The 21,657-nt window shown below is 37.8% G+C and overlaps 1 protein-coding gene across 10 annotated transcripts in view; it reads right to left on the reverse strand.

Annotated features, from left to right (window-relative positions):
• The window catches only part of LDB2 (LIM domain binding 2), a 212,725-nt gene that overhangs the window by 123,749 nt on the left and 67,319 nt on the right, over positions 1-21,657 (reverse strand). For all 10 annotated transcript variants that reach the window (XM_031066276.1, XM_031066267.1, XM_031066252.1 and 7 more), the window contains one exon: positions 16,303-16,405. In XM_031066276.1, the coding sequence (XP_030922136.1) occupies positions 16,303-16,405 (103 nt within the window). The remainder of the gene's footprint in view (positions 1-16,302; positions 16,406-21,657) is intronic.

Raw genomic sequence — 21,657 nt, forward strand, 5'->3', positions numbered from 1 at the left:
GGGTTGCTAGCACTGGGCAGAACTCATCCAGACACAGGCACTGTGATTTACAGCGTTGGTGAGGAGGGAAGAGGGACTGATGCCAACTACCTGGACTTGTGCAAAGCATTTGACGCTGTACAACACAACAACTTGTCTCTAAACTGGAGAGGCGTGGATTGGGTGGATGACCCACTCAGAGGACAAGGAATTGTCAGGATGGTTGTACTCAAAGAGCTGGGGACAAGTGGCATTCCTCAGGAGCCTGTACGGGGACCAGGGCTGTTGAACACCTTTATAGTGACATGGACAGTGGGATCAGGAGCACCCTCAGCACAGCTGCAGATGATACCAACCTGTGTGATGCAGCAAGGCTGGAGGGAAGGAATGCCATCCAGAGGGACCTGGGCAAACTCTAAAAGATGATCTGGGGGCTGGAGCACTTCTGCTATAAAGACAGGCTGAGAGAGATATGCTGTTTCAGCCTGAAGAAGAGAAGGATCCAGAGAGACCTTATAGCACCCTCCAGTACTTAAAGAGAGCTGGGGAGGGACTTTTTAAAAGGTGATGTAGTGATACAACAAGAGGTAATGGCTCTAAACTAAGAGGGTGGGTTTAGATGAGCTATTAGGAAGAAATTCTTTACAATGAAGGTGGTAAGATGCTGGAAAAGGTTGCCCAAAAAAACCTGTGGATGTCCCATCCTGGAAGTGTTCAAGCCCCCACCCCAGGCTGGGTGGGGTTTTGAGCAACCTGGTCTAGTGAAAGATGGCAGGGGGTTGGAACCAGATGATCTTTAAGGTCACTTAAAAAAAACCACACACTATGACTCTGTAACTAAATGCGGTGTAATTTGAAGTAATGGAAAACTAGAGTAGCAAATGATGAAGAGGAAATCTAAGAAGGAGTTGCTTACTTCAGTCCAGAAAATCAAAAACTAAGTCAAAATTTCAGACCAATATTTTGATGAAGAGTGATGGAGCTCTGTCATGAATTAACAAGAAAATTATTTTTGTTTAAAATATACAGAGCTAGCTGGACACTAGCTTAAAAAGGTAATTAGCAAATGAAAGAGAACTGTTGTATTGCATAAACACTTTTATAATTACTGATGTTTTGGCCTATCATTGTTTCAGAAAACCATGCATTTCAATATTTTTGCATAAAATATGTTCAGCTACATTGTCTGGAATAGGAGGTTTACTCATAAGCAGTCAATCAAGTGTTATCTTTCCTAGACTGCTTTTCAAATAGGAAGGCTATATATGCACAACATTTTACCAAGATTGTTGTGCCAGAAAACTGGGTACACTAATAATTATTTTATAAAAAAGCAAAAGTAAAAGTTTCATAACTGATGGCAAGATTATAAACAAATAAATCAATATTTTAAATAATGATTTTTCTTTTCATCAGATGGATGTATATAATGGCAAGTATGGATATATTAATGAGACGTTTACATGAACACTTGTAAAAATGACTGTAAGAATTAGTGACCTCTGAAAATTTTGCTCTCTGTCCTTTTGACTCATCATTGCATAGGTAAGGCACAAGAGTATATATCAAAAGCTGGAGGTTTTTTTCCAAACTGTTGACTTGAATATAATTAGTATAGTAGGATGCTATTTTCTTGTTGCTTCCTTCCTTAATAACTAAACTAGCTAGACATTTCAAACATCATTTCATAAATTAACAGTGACAAAAATAGTATAACTATGATGGTATAATGAAGGAGAAGAGTAAGACATAAGCAGTTGAAAACCTTCCAAAAAATTTTTTTTTCAGTGAGAATGAAAATCATATAGTAATGTGCATTTGAAACACTGTATTGTGCTATTGTAACACAGCTGTCTGATGCAGGCTTCCAGCTCTTTTCCTCTCATATTAAAACTGTTCCAAAATTTCATGGTAAATGACTCATGGTTGTCCCTTTCAATCCTGCTGACTTTTGCTTTCAAATTGAAAGCACACAGAAGAAGTACAGTTTAGATTCTATCAACAGGTCTAGAGGAATGTGTCATGGTCTGGTGAGAAAATGTATCAGTTTCATAAAGACAAATTATATATATGCTGTGCAATTCCAATAAACCTTACTTTAAAACAGAAGTGACAGAAGGGGAATACTCAATTGGCAAGACAAGCAAACCAGAAAATTCTCATGTGCCAATATTATCTCATTAAAGCATTGCTTAAAAATGGTTTTACATGCTCCCTGTAAACAATATCTTTTGTTTGCTGTCTCTGCTATTAACTAGCACTTTCAGTAGATACTAAGATGTCTTTAAACAATCATTCAACTTAAACAGACTTGAATGACTATCTCATACCCTATACAAACTAGCAAAAATAAAATAATGGCATTCTTCTGCTTTCTAGTAGGACATCTAGAAGTTGCATAATGATGACTGCTTGTCCTTGTTAACTCTCTAGCAGGCCACTTCATTACTTTCTTGTAACAAGATGTAAGTGTTGTGGTGGCCCAGTCCATGGACAGCTCTGTTCATAGAGCACTGTACCATAGCTCTCATTGACTACTTCTGCTGAGAAGCTCCACTGCCATGTCTGTCCTAGCTAATGCTCCCCATGGACATTACCCTCATTTCTATTGCTTCTTTTGTGTGCTGCTGATGAGCAGTGCACTGATCAGAATGACCAGGTAACCACACCTGTGTTCAGGATAGCAGAAACTTGACAAAGAGAAGCAGGCATTGATCCTAATTCCAGCAGCTGCAGCAATAGCCACATCAATAGCTAATGTTCCACTGCAGTGTTCTCAGATGCCAAGGGTTATTCAAATTGAAGCTGACAGCACAATCTTAATCCTGCTTCCCTGTGCATCTGTATCACAATAATACAGAGTGTAATTACATGATCACATATATTTGCACAAATGAATTTGATAGTATACAAATTTACTACAATGTAAATATATATGTGTGCACCTTCCTACAATCCAGAGACATATCAAGGTATATTAATACTTATTTGAAATCATGCAGTTCACGATATATCTACTGACATATTGGCTACATTCTGTTAAAAGTTATTGCTAGGAGCAGCCAAAGTTATATTTATTATATCCGAGCCCTCTACTGCAGAATCACATCATCAGATCCTAAATAGGTCTTTTGTCTTTGTTATTATTAAAGAGAATTGATGGGGGGAAAGAAGCTTTAGAAGAAAGCATTTTGGGATTTAAGACTGGCTTTCAAAGTATGCCAAGCGCATGCTTGGACCTTATCCATGGGATGTGTTCCTACATAGTACTCTAGGACTGTGAGATGGGGCTGATTCCTCAACCCAACATGGGGGAAGTAGGTCCAAGCAGCAAAACAAGCTGCTGCCAAGCACTGGAGGGGCTGAGACACAGCTGTACAGCAAGGCTGCAGACCTCACAAAGACTAAAATAGGCAAAAAGGGTGGGAGATTGTGTGCTGAACAGTCTACCTTCTCCACAGATCTAGAGCAAAAAAAAAAAAATCAACCAGGTGTTTGAGGATGATGAATTGTCATCAGACCAGACAAGAGCATTGTCACAGGAATATGACTGGTGCTGAGTATATAGAAGAGATTCCTCCAGGACTTGGGTGCTTTTCATAGAAGTAAGGGAGAATAGCAGAGGGTTATTAGGTCTACGGTATAAATAATATCAAAAGTAAAATTAAATGAACTTTTTATCCCAGGATGGCACAGACGGCATCTGTCTGGGTGCCTAATGAAGGCATCGTTGCAAAGGAATTCCTACTCCATACCTAAATTCACACTCACTTTTTTGCTCAGTTAGGGAACACTAGGGTGGCTGAATCACCTCACTTTGGTCCATGATGTGGAGAGATCTCCAAGCTCACAGACTCTAAAGCCTTCATAAGAAAGGAGTCAGATGGACTCCAGGAATGCACTTAATGCATGCCAACCAACAGGCAGATAGTTCACTAGACTAGGCTGGACCTAGTCTGAAATAAACCTCTGCCAAACATGAGCTGTGTGGAAGTCCAAGCCCTCAATACTGCAATTCTGACTGCACTGCACTGCCTGCTGATGTCAGTGTAGCATCCAGCTGCCAGCACAACAGATTATAAATTAAATCAACAAGCTGGCCCTGAGAGTACTAACAGTACAAACTCTGCCTTTCTGAAGGTGGCTGGAATATATTGTCCAGACTTTTTCTTTCTCTCTAGTCAAGAACCTTCTCTCTACCATAATACAACTCCCAAGCTGTACACAAATTCACACTACAGGCTGTGCATGTTTCACTAAGCTAAGTTTAACCCTTCTCAGTATAAGATACCCTCTGTTTCATTTGCATTTTAAAACTATTAACTATTTCCATTAATTGTGCATGCATAATGCAGAAAAGAAGAATAAAGAACAGAAACAGTCCTGAAAGGAAAGATGTGCCTTTGTTTTCCAGCTTGATATATCTTTTCTTGGTGCAAGTCCATGTTGTGGTTCGAAATCTCTTTGCCTGAACATTTTTTTCTTTTTTTCTCTTTTTTTTTTCTTTTTCTTTTTGTTTTTATTTTTATTTTTTCTTTTTCTTTTCTTTCTTTTTTTTTTTTTTAAGATGCTCCATGACCTGGAGCATCCCTTTGGATTACAGAATTTGATGCACAGCCAGCCATGCATGTGCAACTGTCCCTAAGAGCCAAGCCTCAGTAAAGCTGGTGTGCCTACAATCTTGAAACAAAAATAGCTGTCAAATCAAAGCTAATTTGCCACAAAAGAAAGTACAGATCCACAGTTAGAGAATACCAAACTAGTTTGAGTTCAAAATTGCTTAAAAAAATAGGGACTTCAGTTTATAAAAGAGAAGTATATCTTTTAATCTCTCTAATATAATTTAATAATGGATGAATTGATTTTTCTTAAGGCTGAAGATGGGGGTAGGGTTGGGGGGAAGAACAAATAAAGGTAATATCAATTCTTGAGAGGGAAAAAAGTTTTAAAGTCTGTCAGCAACTAAAAGAGGGAAGAGAAACACAAATTGTTATACAGCAGACTGCTGCTATCACACGTGACACAAAAAATATGTTAGTTTAATGTTCCCTGGACCAGGGTTTCATTTTACCTTATTTTAGTGAATTAAATCATGTACTACAAAGGAATTTGGATCTGAATGAAAGGAACAAGATTGATATCAGGATGAAAAGTAATGCTGTGTTAATTCAAGTTCAGACATTAAAGACAAAAATAAAATTGAATTACATCGTGTTCTAATATTTCTGGACTAGATAAAATTGTATATAAAAACCTTTATCACAGCCAAATGGAGTTGGGAGTAATGAATTTCCAATAGATACTACAAAATGGTCACATCTACTTTCAGGTACCCAGTGAAATGCATCAATGGAGTTGACTCAGAAGCAGCCATTGGACAGACAGCTGTGCACTGGTGCTTCTCTGCACATGTCCCTGTACTATATTCAAAATGGGAAGCTAAGATTGGCCCAAGTCACAGATAAAAAGCAGATGTTTGAAGCTGAATGGTGTGCAAAGGGTAACACTGATAATGAAGGAATAGCACTTTCCTGACCCTGGGGTCAGGGCACAAGCCTCTTTGGCTGAAGGAGCACTTACATGTGCAGTTTATTCTGGAGCAGAGCTATGGAAGAGACAACATCCAGACTTTGCATGTCATAGTGCTCTTCAGCAACAAAATTTTCTCAACCACTGACTGTTAATTCCTGTGTCTTGGCTGGCTGGCAGCAGGGGAACAGCCCTACACAGTGCAACCACAAGGCTGCAGGTAATGCCATGTGCTGTGGCAGGATCTCGTCACCAGCACTGAGCTTGCTTGCAATCCTTCTCTTGGCTTTCTCATACAATAGAAAACCAAGATACCAGCACTTTCAATGACCTGAAACAAATCCTTCAAAGAAGAGCATATCTGGAACAATGGACCTGCACTAGCACTTTTTCCTGCACAGGCAGAACTGGACACCAGTGTCCTTCAGGGGCCAGGATATTCCCAGCAGTTCAGTAAAAATGTAGTTCAAACTCCACAAAAACAAAGGAATATTATAAATCTTAATCATTCTGTTCTAAATCCTATACATATACCTATAAACTGTCCTCTCTGATGTAAACTTTTAATAGTATCTATGTATTGAGTTCATTTGTCTTGAAAAATCCCAAGCAAATATTTCACAGAGACCACTTTCTGTGAAAATAAGGGGAGAAGAAACAAGAAATGCAAGGTAGTGCTTACACTGCCATATGCACCAGAATGAACTTAAAATATTATGGTATAAAACCTATATGGATCAGAAGAGTGGAACAGCAAAATGTCAGCAACATTTTAAAGGTAATATAATTTGGAGTGCAGAATTCAATATGATAAAGAATGATAGTCACTGTATAATATCTGAGCCTTCCCATACATAGCAGACTTAAAAAAAAATCATGACTGCATTAATTCAAGGAAACTTTCAATATGGAATTGGGAATAGTATCTCAGTGTCCAGAATCAGCTTTTGGGTCTATTTCTACTAATCATGGAGCTGCAGCTGACCCAGTTTAAATGTATTTCTGTAAAGATTCTATAATTTTGGTGATGTTGCATGTTGTGTTCTCCTAAGCCATTTAAAATATTGCACTACAGTAAATACCTAGTGCCTAAAAATAAGGTACCTCATGTGGAACAGTTCTACTGCATCATAGAAATACAATGTAAAAGTCTTAATAAAGTTTTATTTCTACATTAAACACAAGCATGCACATTTTGTGTAATAGAACCTACACTTTATTAAGATGTGTGTTTGTGTATTTGACTATGTTCTATTTGTGTGTGTATACAGGTCTGCAAGATTAAATTTGTGGGTAGAGGAGCAAATATTTTATTATCTGAACTTAAAAAGGATCATCTGCACCTACAAGCCCTGTCCTGACAGTGTGCTAAAGCCATGAAGTATTCAACACCACTAACAGCACTAGTAAGAGTAAATGCACAATACAGAATTTATAAATTATTATAAACTCATCCCAATATGCATAACTTCCTAGAACAATTAGGAATTTTGTACTGGATCACCTATACCTGAAGATTCAAAAAGGGAAGAAAAAATCTGGCCCATAGTTTAGTTATTCCATGCTCTATAAAAGGAAATTTATTTCTAATACCTTCAGGCAATCCATGTGCTCAGAAGGGTTATAGTTTATAACAATTGTGGATGAACCTACTATATTTAATTAAATGCCTCTCTGTTTTAGAAATGAGACAACAATATGATAATATTCTCTATCACAAAACTTCTGTATTTTTTATGATGTTGCTTAGGTAATTCACAAAGTGAGGTGTTTCACTTCTGAAAAAGAAAGAACACGAATGTAACAAAACAAAAGGAAAATAATGAAAAATGCAGAAAAAAATTGTCAACTACTAAGGGAAACATGAATATTCTCATTCAGTCTCGTTTCTTACAGGAACTCTGTAACTATGTTAGGACATTTTTCTGAAAGAACATAACATGTATTAAATTATCATCTTAAAAATCACTTGATAACATTAAAAGTTGAAGCACTAACCACTGGATATTTTCAATTTCATGGAAAAAATCTAAAATCCCTCTAGTAGAGCAACATTTTATTTCTCAAGAAAAGAAAATTAATTTAACGTACTGACAACATTTGAAGCCAAACACAGTTATTCAGCAAAACAGAAAAAGTACTGACCAATTCCTCACATTTTCCATTACACTATGCATTCAAAACAATTAAGAAATTATTTAACATTAATTTTAAAATAGTGTAAAATTGGTTAGTATTTTGATGTAAAAAGCTGTTAACTTCCATTATTTAGCATGAGTTTCCATCATTTTATTAACATCACCTCCTGCAGAAAGAACTGAATGCAACATAATTTGGACCAATTGGGTGAACAAAGGCCAACCACAACAAAGGGGTTATTTGTATTGAGCAGGGAAAAAGCCCATAAATCACTGTGATTCTCTCATGTTAATTTTGCCTTTATTCTTTCTCCTTCTGAACTGACCCAAGACACCCCTAATGTGTCATGTCCTGTGATATTAAGATTTCTCCCAAAGAGGGCTTATCACTTAAATTGTTTATACAGCAGCAGAACCAATCTGGTTGACTGGAGTTTCAGAAACTGCAATTAGAGGCTCCATATAATTGCACAATATTCACATTTGGAGTTAGTAGCCCCTATTACATGAGCAGCCCTTTTCCATGTACCACTTCATGGACATAGGGTGTCCCATATTGATTTGTACAACATGCTTAGTTACAAGCAGAAGAAATCTGAGATCTCCGTTTGAAAGACATCTGAAAGCTTACATTATTTGTTAGGATAGTTGAGAAAGAGGCTGATGAAACAGTTTTCATTATAAACTTTCCCACCTAACTGATGTTGTGTATATGCACACAGGCAACATCCACACGCTGCAGGTGGCTGGCACTTTGCAGTGAAACCTTCTCTTGTATTTTGGAGGTATTGATAACTCAGAGGTGCAGGAACACTAAGCTAGATAACAAGACTGCAGCTGGCAGAGGTGAAAGTCTAACTCATACCTGCTAATTGCAAATCAGGAACTAGCAGGAACTACTGCTTTAACACCTGTCAGTAATATAGAGGAAAAGAAAAATGCTCTTTCGAAGGAAATTAGTGGAAGATGTATGTGCAAAGTATTGCTTAGCCAGCAGTATTAGAAAAGCATTATTTCTCCTCCTCAAAATTAGAAATAGTAAGGTGTTTTTAATCACAAAAAGTTTAGCATCCAAGATGAGTAAGTTGTTCCAGAACTGGTCATGATGGCTGAGACTGAACTGACCAGGGAAATGAAAGCTGGCACCAGCTCTGGGATCAGTGACTTCAGAGAAACAGAGGTGAAGGTCAGACAGCCCCCTGGGTTCAGGAGGCTCCACAGCCTCCCCAGGGAATCTCTCCAAGCACCTCATTTTTACCACCGGTAAGAGTGAACCCCTCTTTCTTTTTTTGCATATATATATATATATATTTAATTTTTTTAAAATGCAATTTAAGGCCTGAATCTCTTCTGCTCATCATGTCGATGGAAACAGACCACATGCCTTTTTTTTGATATGTCCTGTTATTATGTCCCATTTTCCTCTTCCTTTTTTCCCATGTCTTCTGCAGACTGACTGACTCAAATTCTTCCATTTTTCTTAGTAAATTTATTTCAAGACTTTTGCTTTGCCCTATACACTCTCCAGTCAGACCACATGTTTCTGTACAAATGCCATCCAAAACATGCATTCAGTACAGACAAAGAAAAGGCAATCCCAGTCAGTAGGAGTGATACAGCTTGTGCTTCAGAATAGTGGATTCACCATAGCTCAACTGATGGGGAGAAAATACAGAAAAGAACTATGCATGAAAATTAAGAATCTGTTAAAGAGACTTCCTAAGATATCTAAAAGATGCAGCTATAAGGTGAAAAAGAAAATAACTTTGGCAAAAAAAGTTAGTAGGAAAACAAAGGCAATAATTAGAAGGGAAAAAATCCTGATAATTATGATGACTGCAGAAAATAAAAACAAAGATAAGAAAGGGGGAAATGTTCTGTAAAAACATATTATGAAATATAAAATATTAGTATGAGATGCTGAAGTTGGCAGTGAAAAATTCATATCCATAAAAACTAGCAAAAATAAGACCTTGGAATTTATCAAAACTTAATTTATTTTAGGAACAGAAAAGCTTTCAACATATAAGAAGCTTTTTTGTTCTACTTTTGTAAAGAACGTTGATCTTGAGTGAAAAGTGCTTTCTAGTCCATTGGCAACTAAGATGGATCTTAAATAGTATCTATGAGAAGTAAATGTTTTGAAATTAGCAGTTCTAAGGGGTTTTTTTCCTATTTCTATCTGGTGTTATAAAATATTAATTAAAGAAATAAAAGAACTACTGAGGGAATTTTAAAAACCCGCTACTGCTGAGCTGATATTTAAGGGACATTATAGAGTCAGGGAACACCATAACATAATACACTTGCTTGGTATCAATCCAGACAAAATAGTGAAAAAAATTATACAGGATTTAACTGACAAAGATTGAAGTGAAAGGGATGTTATTAATGCCAGTCAACATGGGTTTATGCAAAATAGCTCCTGTCAAACAAATCTCATTTTATTCTTTGATTACAAAAGTTTGGGTGCTAAAGATAAGTGCATGGCTGTAATACACTTAGACACCTGTAAAGCATTCAACTTTCTAGTGCATTACTTATATTCTTACTAAAGTTTATTAATATACAATTTTCATAGAGCATATGTAAAATTGATTGAGAACTCTTTAAAACATCAATTTTAGAAAGTAATTGTTAATTAGAAATCTTTATCTGGAGGATGGAGGGGCTAGTGGTGATCCAGGCAATTGTGGACCTTTGACATCTAATTTTAATGAAATTTTTACCTATGTTCTGAAATTAAATTCAAAACTATTTCAACGAAACTTTGAAAAAACCCAGAACTAGAATAGTGGTATATAAGGATGAATATCAGGGAGTCACACAGAATAAGCTGTCTCACAATGCTAGGCCAATTTACCGTGTTGTACCTGAATGCTCAAATGATATTTAATGACTGTGATTTCTTGTGAAAAAAAAAATAAAGGGAAAAATAAAGAAGATGTTCCTGGAAATAAAACAATCTCTTTCTCTAGGCAAATTTAATTTTCTCTCTAAGACTTATAGGACAGAAGCTAGATAAGAGTTTTAGAGAAACCTGAGGTGATAATGGAGCATGCTGGGCCCTCAAACCGTCTTTTTCAAAATAGTTATGCAAGTGGGTAATGCGTAATGAACTTTCCCTGTTTATTCCTAAACTATGCTTATAAGAAATAGCCACTAGATGTAGCTTCTCACCATTAACCTCTGCAAGTTTTTTTCAATAAAGGGCTATAAAGTTACCTGCACTGCACAGGTTATGAAAAGAGGGACAAATTCACAATGAATCTGGTGCAGCTTCCTTGCTGTGTTTTAACTGAATAATTTGTAGTAAAATCTAAAATACATTTATGCAATATATTTTAAAGGCACACAGAAACATTTAGATAAGCACTTTGAAGTTGATGATTTTGCAGCTTGGTCCGAAGATCACTCTGAGACTATTGCCCAGTAAACCCTCCCTCCCTCCCTCCCTCCCTCCCTCCTGTTTTTTTTTAAGCAAAAGCTCTCCAGGCCCTGTGAATTATTAAGATCTGTTAGCACAGTTGCTCTTTCTTTGGGAAATTGGCTGTCAGAAGTAGCTTCCTTCCTTCCTTCCTCTTTCTTTCTTGAAACAAAAAAAAAAAAAAAAAATCAAAGAGGGTTCATGAACCAAGTAGAGAAATTGAAAAAAAAAGGCATAAAATGCAAAGCATGGTATAGTTAACTTGTACATTCCAAACACAAACTGCAGTAGAAATTATAACAGAAAATACATATTCAATTATCAGCTACAGATTCAGAGCAACAATAAAACTGAAATCACTATATTTTCCTAAGGATAGGGAGAGAAAAGAGATCAAATTGTTCCCTTTGAAATTTCTACTGTGTAACATTATGTAATACCATATAAAATTGGGTGATGAAAGCCTATAAAAAGTGCCTGAAATTCTCAATATATTCTACATCTATAAGCTTAAATAAACCCATTTTGAGGACTCCATCATATCTACCACACATGAAATTTTTTTACAGCTACAAATGTAATAGCTCATGCTTTTGCTTCCTCACAGCATTATAGTTCCTCCATAGACAGAAATCATTTCGTGAACAGAAGAGAAACATAGACAAGCTCTAATTTTCTGTACAGTGGCAACTGCATTCATTATGTGTTAAAAAAGCACTTTCCCTGAAGGAGTTAACTTTCTAGCTCCTATTCTCTGCAGTGCTGCATAAACACTGCACATTATTCTTACTGAGCATGCTTCATCTTTCCTGTCTCCCCAGTCTTGGGCTGTCAATCACCTGTCAGTCCCTACCACATCAGCACAGTGCGCATCACCAGGCTGTCAGCACAGCAGCTGATGAGACTCTGCTAAGAGCTGTCAATCAAACTTGTTTCTCTTATCTGTTCGGGAAATATTTTGTCTCTGAGAAACAAAGAACCTGGGCAACAATGGATCAGAGTCTAGTATTTACTCTTTTACAGGGATAGAAGCCTCTTAACAGGAAATGAATGCTTTATCCACAACAAGGAAACAAAAATTCTGCTTCATTAGGCATATTTTCTTGCTTTGATTTTGTTTAAATCCTATTTATTTCTTGAACAATCAAATCATAGCATAATATATTAGAGCAAATTTCTTTTTGCTCTCACTGTAGAATGAACTTCATGTGTTTACATCCTAGTTTCTGTTGACTATAATTCAGTGCAGTGTAAGACAGGTAGCATGTCTACTTTTGGGAATCTTTCCTTGTCTTTAAGCAGTGGAATGTGTGAGGTTTCTCTCCACCTCAGGGTAGCCAAGCTACCCTGAAAAGCCAGACGAGAGAAAGGCATAATTTACACCTTTGTTAACTTAAAATATATCTTTATTTTCTTCAGCATTTTCATTAAAATCTCAACATAGAATTCAGTAATATAAGTGGGGTTCATAGATAATAGCAGACCAAAAGAATAGCTATGGGGTATAAGCAAGTAGGAGAAAAACATATTTTCAGTATCTGTTTGAAAGAAGATAGTATCTTCTTTCTGGAACGCTGTGCCAGGGAGAAAGGATTGCAGAAGGTAAAGTTCTTGCATGTACAGAAATCAAATACTGAAGAAAGACAAAAGGAGCTGCAAAGATGGGCACAGCAGCTATTTCTGGTCTGACACAGAATCTCTGCATGAAAAGTTAAGCTGGGCTTTCAAGTCACATCTATCCAAGGCAGAATATTGTTCTGCACAGATAACTAGGTCTAGGTCTAACAAATCTGGCAATCAAATTAATTAACACAGGTGGATGACTGAACTAACAAACCTCTGCTCATAAGTAAGTACCTTTACATGCTGTGCCATGCAGATACAGGGACATTTAGAGCTAACTCAGGTATCAGTACATAATGTTGCCTGATGTGAAGCAAAGTAAACACAACCCAGTGACTTAAAAACCCCATTTTAACCAAATCTATTTTTCCCTATAAATGAAAGAATCTCAGAGTTCACAGTTGAAGGGAAACATTGAGAATAGCAAAGAAAAGAAAACTGCTTTTCTCAGTATAGAGAGGAGTGCTGTAAAACATGGTAATATGAATGAAACACCTAAAAATATTTCGTGTTCCTCAAAAAGCTTCAGTTTGGGGCCACGAACGTAAATAAGCAACTTTGTTTTCTGAGACGACAAAAAAAAGGTGAGTTCACAACGCTTATAATTTCTTGGACAAAACAGTATGTTAAAGTTAAACCAAAGAGGGAGGCAAATAAAAGTAATTTTTTTTTAATCTTCTACCATTTACACAAACACTGATTTACAGTGCTGCTCTGAATATTTGCATTGGCTGTGGAATTGGACGGTTCAGGTAAGAGCAGAGGGCAGAGAGCCAGCTGGGAAACTGGCTATGATACCAAACTCACAGAAAGAAAAAGTCTACAGCAACCAAGAGAAAAAAGCCCCAAAGAAATTTGGGAATTGCACTCAAGATTAGTTCCCAGCAGCCTCCCAAAACATTCTCGAGGGGCTTTGAAGAAGGAACCTGGGGCAAAACTGAGTGCTTCTTCATGTCTCTGATGGCTTAACACAAGTGCTAAATAGCCCCTGAGAAGAAGGAGGGAAATGGACTGGGAATTGCCATAACCCAGAGAAAAATGAGGCCCTGGACAGCAAAAAAGTTTTTGTCCTTTCCACACACGCACACATGCAATGGGTTTTTTTGAATTTGTTTGCTCCAAAAAAGAATATTTTAGTTCTCAGAAGAGGGAAAACATTGCCCAAAGGAAAAAAAAAATAAGGTGGTGGCCACAATCAATGTCAGAGATGTAAGCAAAGCTCTCACAGGCTGAAGCAAGACAAAGGCAGGTAATTTTGACCTGAATCCTAGAGCAAAAGCAAGAGGTTGGCATCTTTCATCACTTTCAACTTTATAAACAACTTCTCAAAGGATGCCTTTTTCTCTTTTCCTGGGCCTCATCTTGGTTCCCTCCATTACTGTCTGTGCCTACAAGAATAAGAACAATTTGTCTTTTCTCTTTCCTCTCTGCCAGTTCCAATGTGTTTAATGCCCTCTCCACCCTAAAGAGCACACTCTCTAGGCAAGGAGGCAGGTGTCCTGCTGGAGACAGCCCAGATGAAGAAAAGGGCAATTTTGTTTCACCCCTTTCAGAACCCCATGTTTGGTGCTGCAACCACGTGCCATACTCACCAAACAGGAGCCACAGCCCCTGGTCAGCAATTCCACCAGCTTGGAATAGCAGTTCTGGGTGTCTTTGCAGTTCTTGGGAGACGCCAAGAGCATCCATAAGAGAACAGCAGAGCATGAGCATGGCTTGGGCAAGCCAAACAGAGAGCTGTAAGGGGAGCAGACTTCTCTGTTCTCAACCCCTGGACGTGGTTTTGGACACAAAGTTCCCAGCCAGGAAGAGAGAGCTACTCTGAGCATGCAACCTCCACCCTGCAGCCACCACAAGCAATGCCAAAGGTGTCCCCAAGCAGGGACTTGGACAGCACAGAGGCCTCAAGACTGCTCCCAAAGCCTTCTCAGAATGCAATGGAAGTCTCGAACTGGAACAGCCACAAGCATGCTCTTCAGAGTTTCATTGGAATACTGCTCATGTCAAAAAGCATCACTAATACTGTAGTTCAGTAACTATTGATTTACTATTAACTATTCTCTAGTTAGTAAATATTAACTAACAAAGGAAAGGAAATAATTATTACCAGCAAAGAGCCTTAAATGCAGAGCTTCAATTCCAGATGTTGAAAATAAACCAATCAGTTTGTGCAGAGGCCAGAAATTAAAACCAGAGGAAAAATTCTGTGTACTAGTCACTTTTAAAAGCATGACTACAGTAAAGTGATCTTTCAATCGTTCTTATCAGCAACAACGCTAAGAATCACAGTATTACCTCATGCCAAACTGTCCCAGTTACAGACAATATAACCATTATCAAGCATTTGTGACAACAGGAGTATTTTACACGTTGACAAATTCTTTCATATGTAGCACTGTTTTCCAGAATCACAACTCCCTCTGATCTAACTGGACATTAATTGCTTTTTTGCTCATGTATCTGTGCCTTCTGGACTGATAACACAACTAGCAAATCTGATATCTGACAAGTTGACTCAACCTAATCAGGACAGATCAGCTGTTACCAACGTTGCTGTAGGCTGTAATTTGAGGACCTTTAGAGAGTTATCACTTGCTTTGAAAGGCAAGAAACTGTAATTCTGTCAACACTAATCCCAGAAACGTGCATTCAAAGTGGTTGTTATTTTTTCTTCAGAAGAAGGTAACACTTGTCAAATAAATACCTGAGATAACTGATAATAGGAATTAGAAGTATGTGAGTGATAGGCTGACAATCAGTCACTCTCATGAAAAAGAAGAACCTCACAAGATTCAGAACATTAAGTAGAGAGCACAATCTGTCACCATGAAGCAGGGGTCACTCTGAATGGAGTCAAACAATTGGTAATGCAGTTTTTCAATGTTTACTTCCCTCTGTTGCTTGGTGCTAAAGCTGAGTGAATTATTCACTTCAAACAATTTGTTCAATGAATTTCATCCCTTTTTGCTGCTCAGTGTGTGCAGGCAATGGATTCCAATGCCATCAGATTTATTCACTGCTTCACTTTTATTCAAGCTTTCACTTAGTGCTCAATTGAGAGTATTCTACACTTCCACTGCTGCTCAGACAGCATCCAAGGCTGGTCCTTAATGTGGGCAAGCAGCACAGATCCACACAGTTGATGGAATAACATTTATCTACATCAGCAAGGGTATAGACTTTAATTTGTAGTTTTTCTGGTCCCTCTAATTTTGGAGGGCCTTCCAGCCATAATACTGATATTTGCTATAAAGTTCCCTTTCTGTGAACAATTTTGCCCACAAGACTCAACACTTGAATTTTTGCAGAAGATAAATTACCAAGGAGTGCAAGCACAGCCACAAAGAACACTAATTTTAAAAAAATCCAAAGCTTTTATTTTATTATTTTCTTCATTCCACTAGGAAATAATTTATTTTCATGTAATAAAACTCAGAGGAATTCCATAAAAAATGGATTCCAAATTCATTGGATTCTTTAATGTAACTTAATAGTCACTGAATATACACAAGTGACTTTGTCATTGCCAGGGTTGCATCTGCCTTGTACAGATAAACTGTTCAAAACTCATACTTAACATTAGAACAAAAAATACACATTTCTTACTGTATCGCTTTGGTCCATCTTCCAAACAAAATGAAAGTGTTAAGGTTGCATCATCTTCAAAAAATTCAGTTGCAAAGGCATCCCACCAGAGGTTGTCACTATCCTAGGAAGCAACAGATCATTCACTTAACAGGAGGCAAAATGAAAATATGTTCATCTGTTGTAACAGAAATTCAACAGGATCACACCTACTTTGGCTCCTTCACCTATGGTTTTGGGGTACAGATGTCTATATGATATTTCAAACAAATTTTTCCTAGATAAAATTCTGGTTCTAATTTAGGAAAAAACCTGAAGTGTTTAATTTGCTGTATAATAAACTTTCATTTTATCCAGCATACTAAATATGTAAAAACTTTCTTTTCCATAACATTTTTTCTCCAAATGTTAGATATGGCTTTATACATCAGTTGCAAATAGAGCAATTATGAGTTTTCCCTCCTTTTCTGGGCTGTGTGTCTCAAATGCTTGGTCCTGGTAATGAAAAATCTCTCCATACTTAACTCTATAATGTTACATAACCTCATCATCAGCACAAGATTACAAGAAAGTTATTTAGAAATTAAATATAATGGCCATTCTGCTCCAATGCATTTAATATAAATACAATACTTCAGGTTGATTAAATACCAGCTAGTTACTTAAATGTATTTGTTGTGAAAAATCTTTACTTTTAAGTGGGATACAAAAAGTGAAAAAAAAAAAAAGTTAAGATGACTTGCGCATACTTAGACTCACAGTAATACACATAGCTGGGACAGGGCAATTACTAAAATAGTGAACAATGTAAAACACACACCAACACAGCACTACAGGAAGTTTTCTTGACTTTACCAATTGGACCAGGCATTTTCAGACCTGGATGATCAACAACAGACACCCAAACCTCAATGTCTACCACCTGAGCAAGTTGTCCATCTTGCAAGGGTTTTACAGAAGTTGGGCAACACAAAACCCACAAAATGTTTCATTCAAAATTTATGGATACATTTAATAGCTGGATTCAAAATTTTTGGTTCAGTCTCTTCTGCTTCTTTGAGGCCCCAAGGCTTGTAGGACACAAGGTCAGTAACAAAGCTGGAAATACACTACTGAAGATGCCCTGGCTGCACTCCTCAGAGCCACTCTATCCCACTGACAGCACCTTCCTTTCCAGTGAGAAAGGCCAGGTTCACTCAGCACAGTGAGGTCTGAGCACCTCTTAATGCCTGAGCAATATAGATTTAAGCCAGAGATGAAGCAAACAAATGTTTGCTTCACAGGAAAAAGATCCTGAGATGAAATGCCAATTTAAAAGAAAATATGCACCTATCATATTCATTATGTACACAGGCAGAGCAATCTGGGGATTTTAGTTCTGCTGCTGTATTTCCTGATGATGTTACTTTTGGATTTCACTCCAAAATGTTAAGCAAGGTATACATTCCTCTCAATTTCACTTTGATTTTTTGTCAAGCATCCAATGGAGAAATGGTAAGGACAGGTTTTAACAATCTGGTTCCTTCCAGAGACCCTAGAGAGACTTCTCGTCTGAGTCAGAGCCTGTAATACACTTTCCCTGCCAAGGCTCATCCAACCTGGCAGTGACAGGATCATACAGCCCTGCCATTCAGTCACACAAAGAGGTATCAAAGCTGTCCCCACATCTCAGAAATCTGCTGTCACAGAGAGCTGTTGTTCTTTCCTGGTGTAAACCTGATGAGTGTTCCCATGTGCAAACGCTGCTGTGTTGAGCAGCCAAGCAGCCACAACAGTGAGCATGAAATACACAGTGGCCAGCATGAAATACACAGTGGCCAGCATGAAATACACAGTGGTCAGCATGAAACACTCACAGGTGTCCAACACACCCCCCTGCACAGGGTCCTGCACTCAGTACAGCCGGGAAGGGGTGTATTGTCCAACAAGTAGCTATGAGCTCCCACTCTGCCATTTGACTAAAGAGAGGCTGCAGTACCACTGAACCTTTCGGACACACTTGTCATAGGGAAGGAAGAGTGGAGGGAAGAATTTCAGCAATGCCACGCACCACATTTGCAGCTCTTGTTAATGCAGTAGTTGAGTATCACTGGAGCTACTCCTGTAGCATCCAATGACATGGGAACAAGAAGGAGAGCATGGCATAGCCAGGACTTAACTGCATGTGGGAAAGATAGAGAAGAGCATGGAAAGTGCAGGGCCTCACCTCAAAACCACACATATCTGCACTCATGCTGGCTCCCAAGAAGTCTTGAAAGCAAGAATGTGGAAATGGAATTACTGTGGATTCCCTCCCTGGTTAGATGAAATATCCAGATTCTCTCGTAGTCTGAACACAGTCCAAAGTCTTTATCTTAAGCTTTTGCATATTTTAGGTGGGGAAAAAAGAAAAATATAAAATGCAACACCCTACCCCCAGAAATAAAACCCAACCTTAAAAAAGAGTATATAAATCCTGCCAACCTTTGAAATGCTCTGCTGATTAATTTTCTGCCCCACCCATGTCACAGGTGGGCCCACCTACTCTCAAAGACAAATGTGAACAAAACCCAATGAGGTGTCTCCAGCCAAACCAAAATAGGATCCAGTTTTTAAAAAAAACCCTTTTTTTCCTTCTTTTTCTTTCTTTTTTTTTTTTTTTTTCTTTTGCAAAAAGGGGATGGTGAAGGCAAGGCTGCCCTCAGGCATCTTTAACTTATGCTTTGACAGGTTATGGGGGATTTCGCCAGAGTAATTATTTTTCTATTCAACAATAATGAGAAATTACCATGGCAACCTCCCTTTCACGTAGTGCACTCACATGCTCAAACACTGAAATAATGGCCTAAACATAACCAAAAAAATATTAATTCTCTAAAAATATTTTGTATTAAAATAAACTTAAGGAATAGGTCACAGGAGAGAAGAGGGCAGACACAGCCAGCAAGCTGGGTCAGAAGTGAAGAAGCCGTGTTGCTGTGGTCAGGTACCCAAGCAGCAAAACGACTTCTTCCACAACTGTCATTGTTCCCTCTGATCCCCTCCACCCCTGGTATTATTTGTAATTTGAAGCATGGCTCAACTCTGAATAGGGTCTCCAAGTAAATGGAATCCTACTGTTTCAATATTTTTTCCTGACTCTGATTTTCTTTGGCAAAGGTAATCAGATTTTAAGTACAATGATGTTCTTTTTCCCCCTCCATCTAAAAGTCCCGTATGTTCACTGTGTGATCTGAGAGTCAAGCTGGGTTCTTCTTTACACCTTACACACTTACATGATTAAGAGTCTGAAAGCTAAATGAGGCTTTTCCAAGCGCCTGTGATAGATCTTGCAACTGGAATATGAGGCTGAGACTATGGCATTTTCTTCAAATTCCTTTATTTTTAATAACTTGGAAGGCAGAACGGACTGACGTAAAAAGTCAGTACATGAAATCACACTTTAAAGGATGCAGATATTTTGCAGAACAGAAGTGGAATTCAAAATTATTTTGATAGGTTGGAGAAATAATCTGAAATGAAGATGAAATTCAATAAAGTCAAGTGACAAAAGTACAAAAACAAAATGGGGAATAACTGACTAAACAGTATTGTAGAAAATGGTCCAGATCATGAAGCAAATATGTCGGCAATCAATTGCTCTTGGGAATAAGGGAAATGTCTTAGCTACAATACCCTTCCACTCCAGCAAACACATCTCTGGAAAGACTTCAACTGGAATAGCTTGTCCACTTCTGGAGTACTATGGCCAAGTCTTGGCCACTCACTCTTAAAGGAATTAGCTGAGAACCATAGCAATCAATGAGTTTAAAGACATGCAAACAAACCAACCAACCCCAAAAGACTCAACGGAAGAAAGGTAGAAGGTAGTAGGATCTAGCTGTATTTTGTATAAGACAGAAGAAACTCACAGGGAACATGATGATAGTCCTCAACTATATGAAAAGATTGATATAAAGAAGAGTGAACACTTGTCCTTGGTGGCTAACACACATAGAAGAAGTAATAATTGGTTCAGTTTGCTGCCATTGCAGGTTAAGTGGATTAATGCCCTGTTACAGATTTCTAGGCTAGTGTTTTGCAGAGGGGAAAGAGCTGCAGAGCACAACCGCTGTGTTCCCAAGGGCAGTGGGTATAGACATCCTGCTGCCCATGAGCCTCAGGCAGAGCCACCCCCTGTACAGCAGCTCCACAGCTCATGCCCAGTGAGAACCTGAATTTGGTTTCTCCCTCACACTGCTTTTGGCTGCACGTGTCTAACAGGTGAAAATATCATATTCAAACAGAATTACGGAAACAAATAAATACAGTTCTGAGTACACACAGGAAACACATCTGTTCTGAAGTCAGACTTTTTTTAATAATCACTTTTTAGGAAAACCTGAATTTTTAATGTCAATCTTGGCATTGGACAAGGCAAAAATAAAAAGAGAGTGTGCACTTGGGAGCTTACATTTTTCTTCTGGCATCTGCAACCCTTCCCTATTGACACTTACTATTTTCAGAACTCTATACATCTACATTCCTGTTGGCAACATATATGTGTCTCATATTCTTTTAAGTTAATGTTGCACAAGGAACTGCTGTCTCCCTAAGGAAAGAACAGCATTCCTTCCCTCCTCCTGTTCCCAGCAAATTAAACTACACTTGAGCTTTCAAAACGCAGTTCAAGATAAGATTATGCCATTAAATACACCTGGAAAGACTCCACAGCCATTACAGATTACAAAATTCACAGGTTAAAAAAAAATCTGACATGAAGTTTATACTCAAAGCAAATGGAAAAACCATGATAAATAAAATGTCCAAATACAAGAAACCAATCATTTTCCCCATTAGTTTTAAATTAGACTAATATTGTCTCTACCTAATATATTTAAGATTCTGATACAAATTGCGAATGAGTAACAAATTAATAGGGATCTCTATATTTTAATTGTGCAGATTTGGAAGTTTGAGTACTCATCTGTAGGTCTGGCCCTGCAAAGCACAATGGTTTTATAATCTGGCATAGGGCTTTCTGCTATTTGTATACATTCAGTATGGACTACAGATACTGAGTCCTAGGTTGGTTTTCCTGGAAAAATTATGAACAGAGGGAAAAAACCCATATATGGCTGTCTGTTATACAAGAACATGCACACCTTTCCTATTTTCCCAGTACCCTTGCTAAGAATATGTAGTACCCTACAATTAGTAAAAGTACTTGAGAAAGAGGACCAAGCTGGTTACTCAAGACTAGCTTTTAAGAACCTCTTCCATTGCTTTTCCATTTGTTATTCCATCTCATTTATTTTATTTTAAACATAAAGCATATTTTACACAGAACTAAATATACCTTTAATCTTGCACCTAGTGTTATCTTACAGAATCTCCATCTCCCTTTCCCTGCCAGGA

The sequence above is a fragment of the Geospiza fortis genome, unplaced genomic scaffold (assembly GCF_000277835.1).
Source record: "Geospiza fortis unplaced genomic scaffold, GeoFor_1.0 scaffold40, whole genome shotgun sequence".
In the NCBI taxonomy this organism is placed as follows: Eukaryota; Metazoa; Chordata; class Aves; order Passeriformes; family Thraupidae; genus Geospiza; species Geospiza fortis.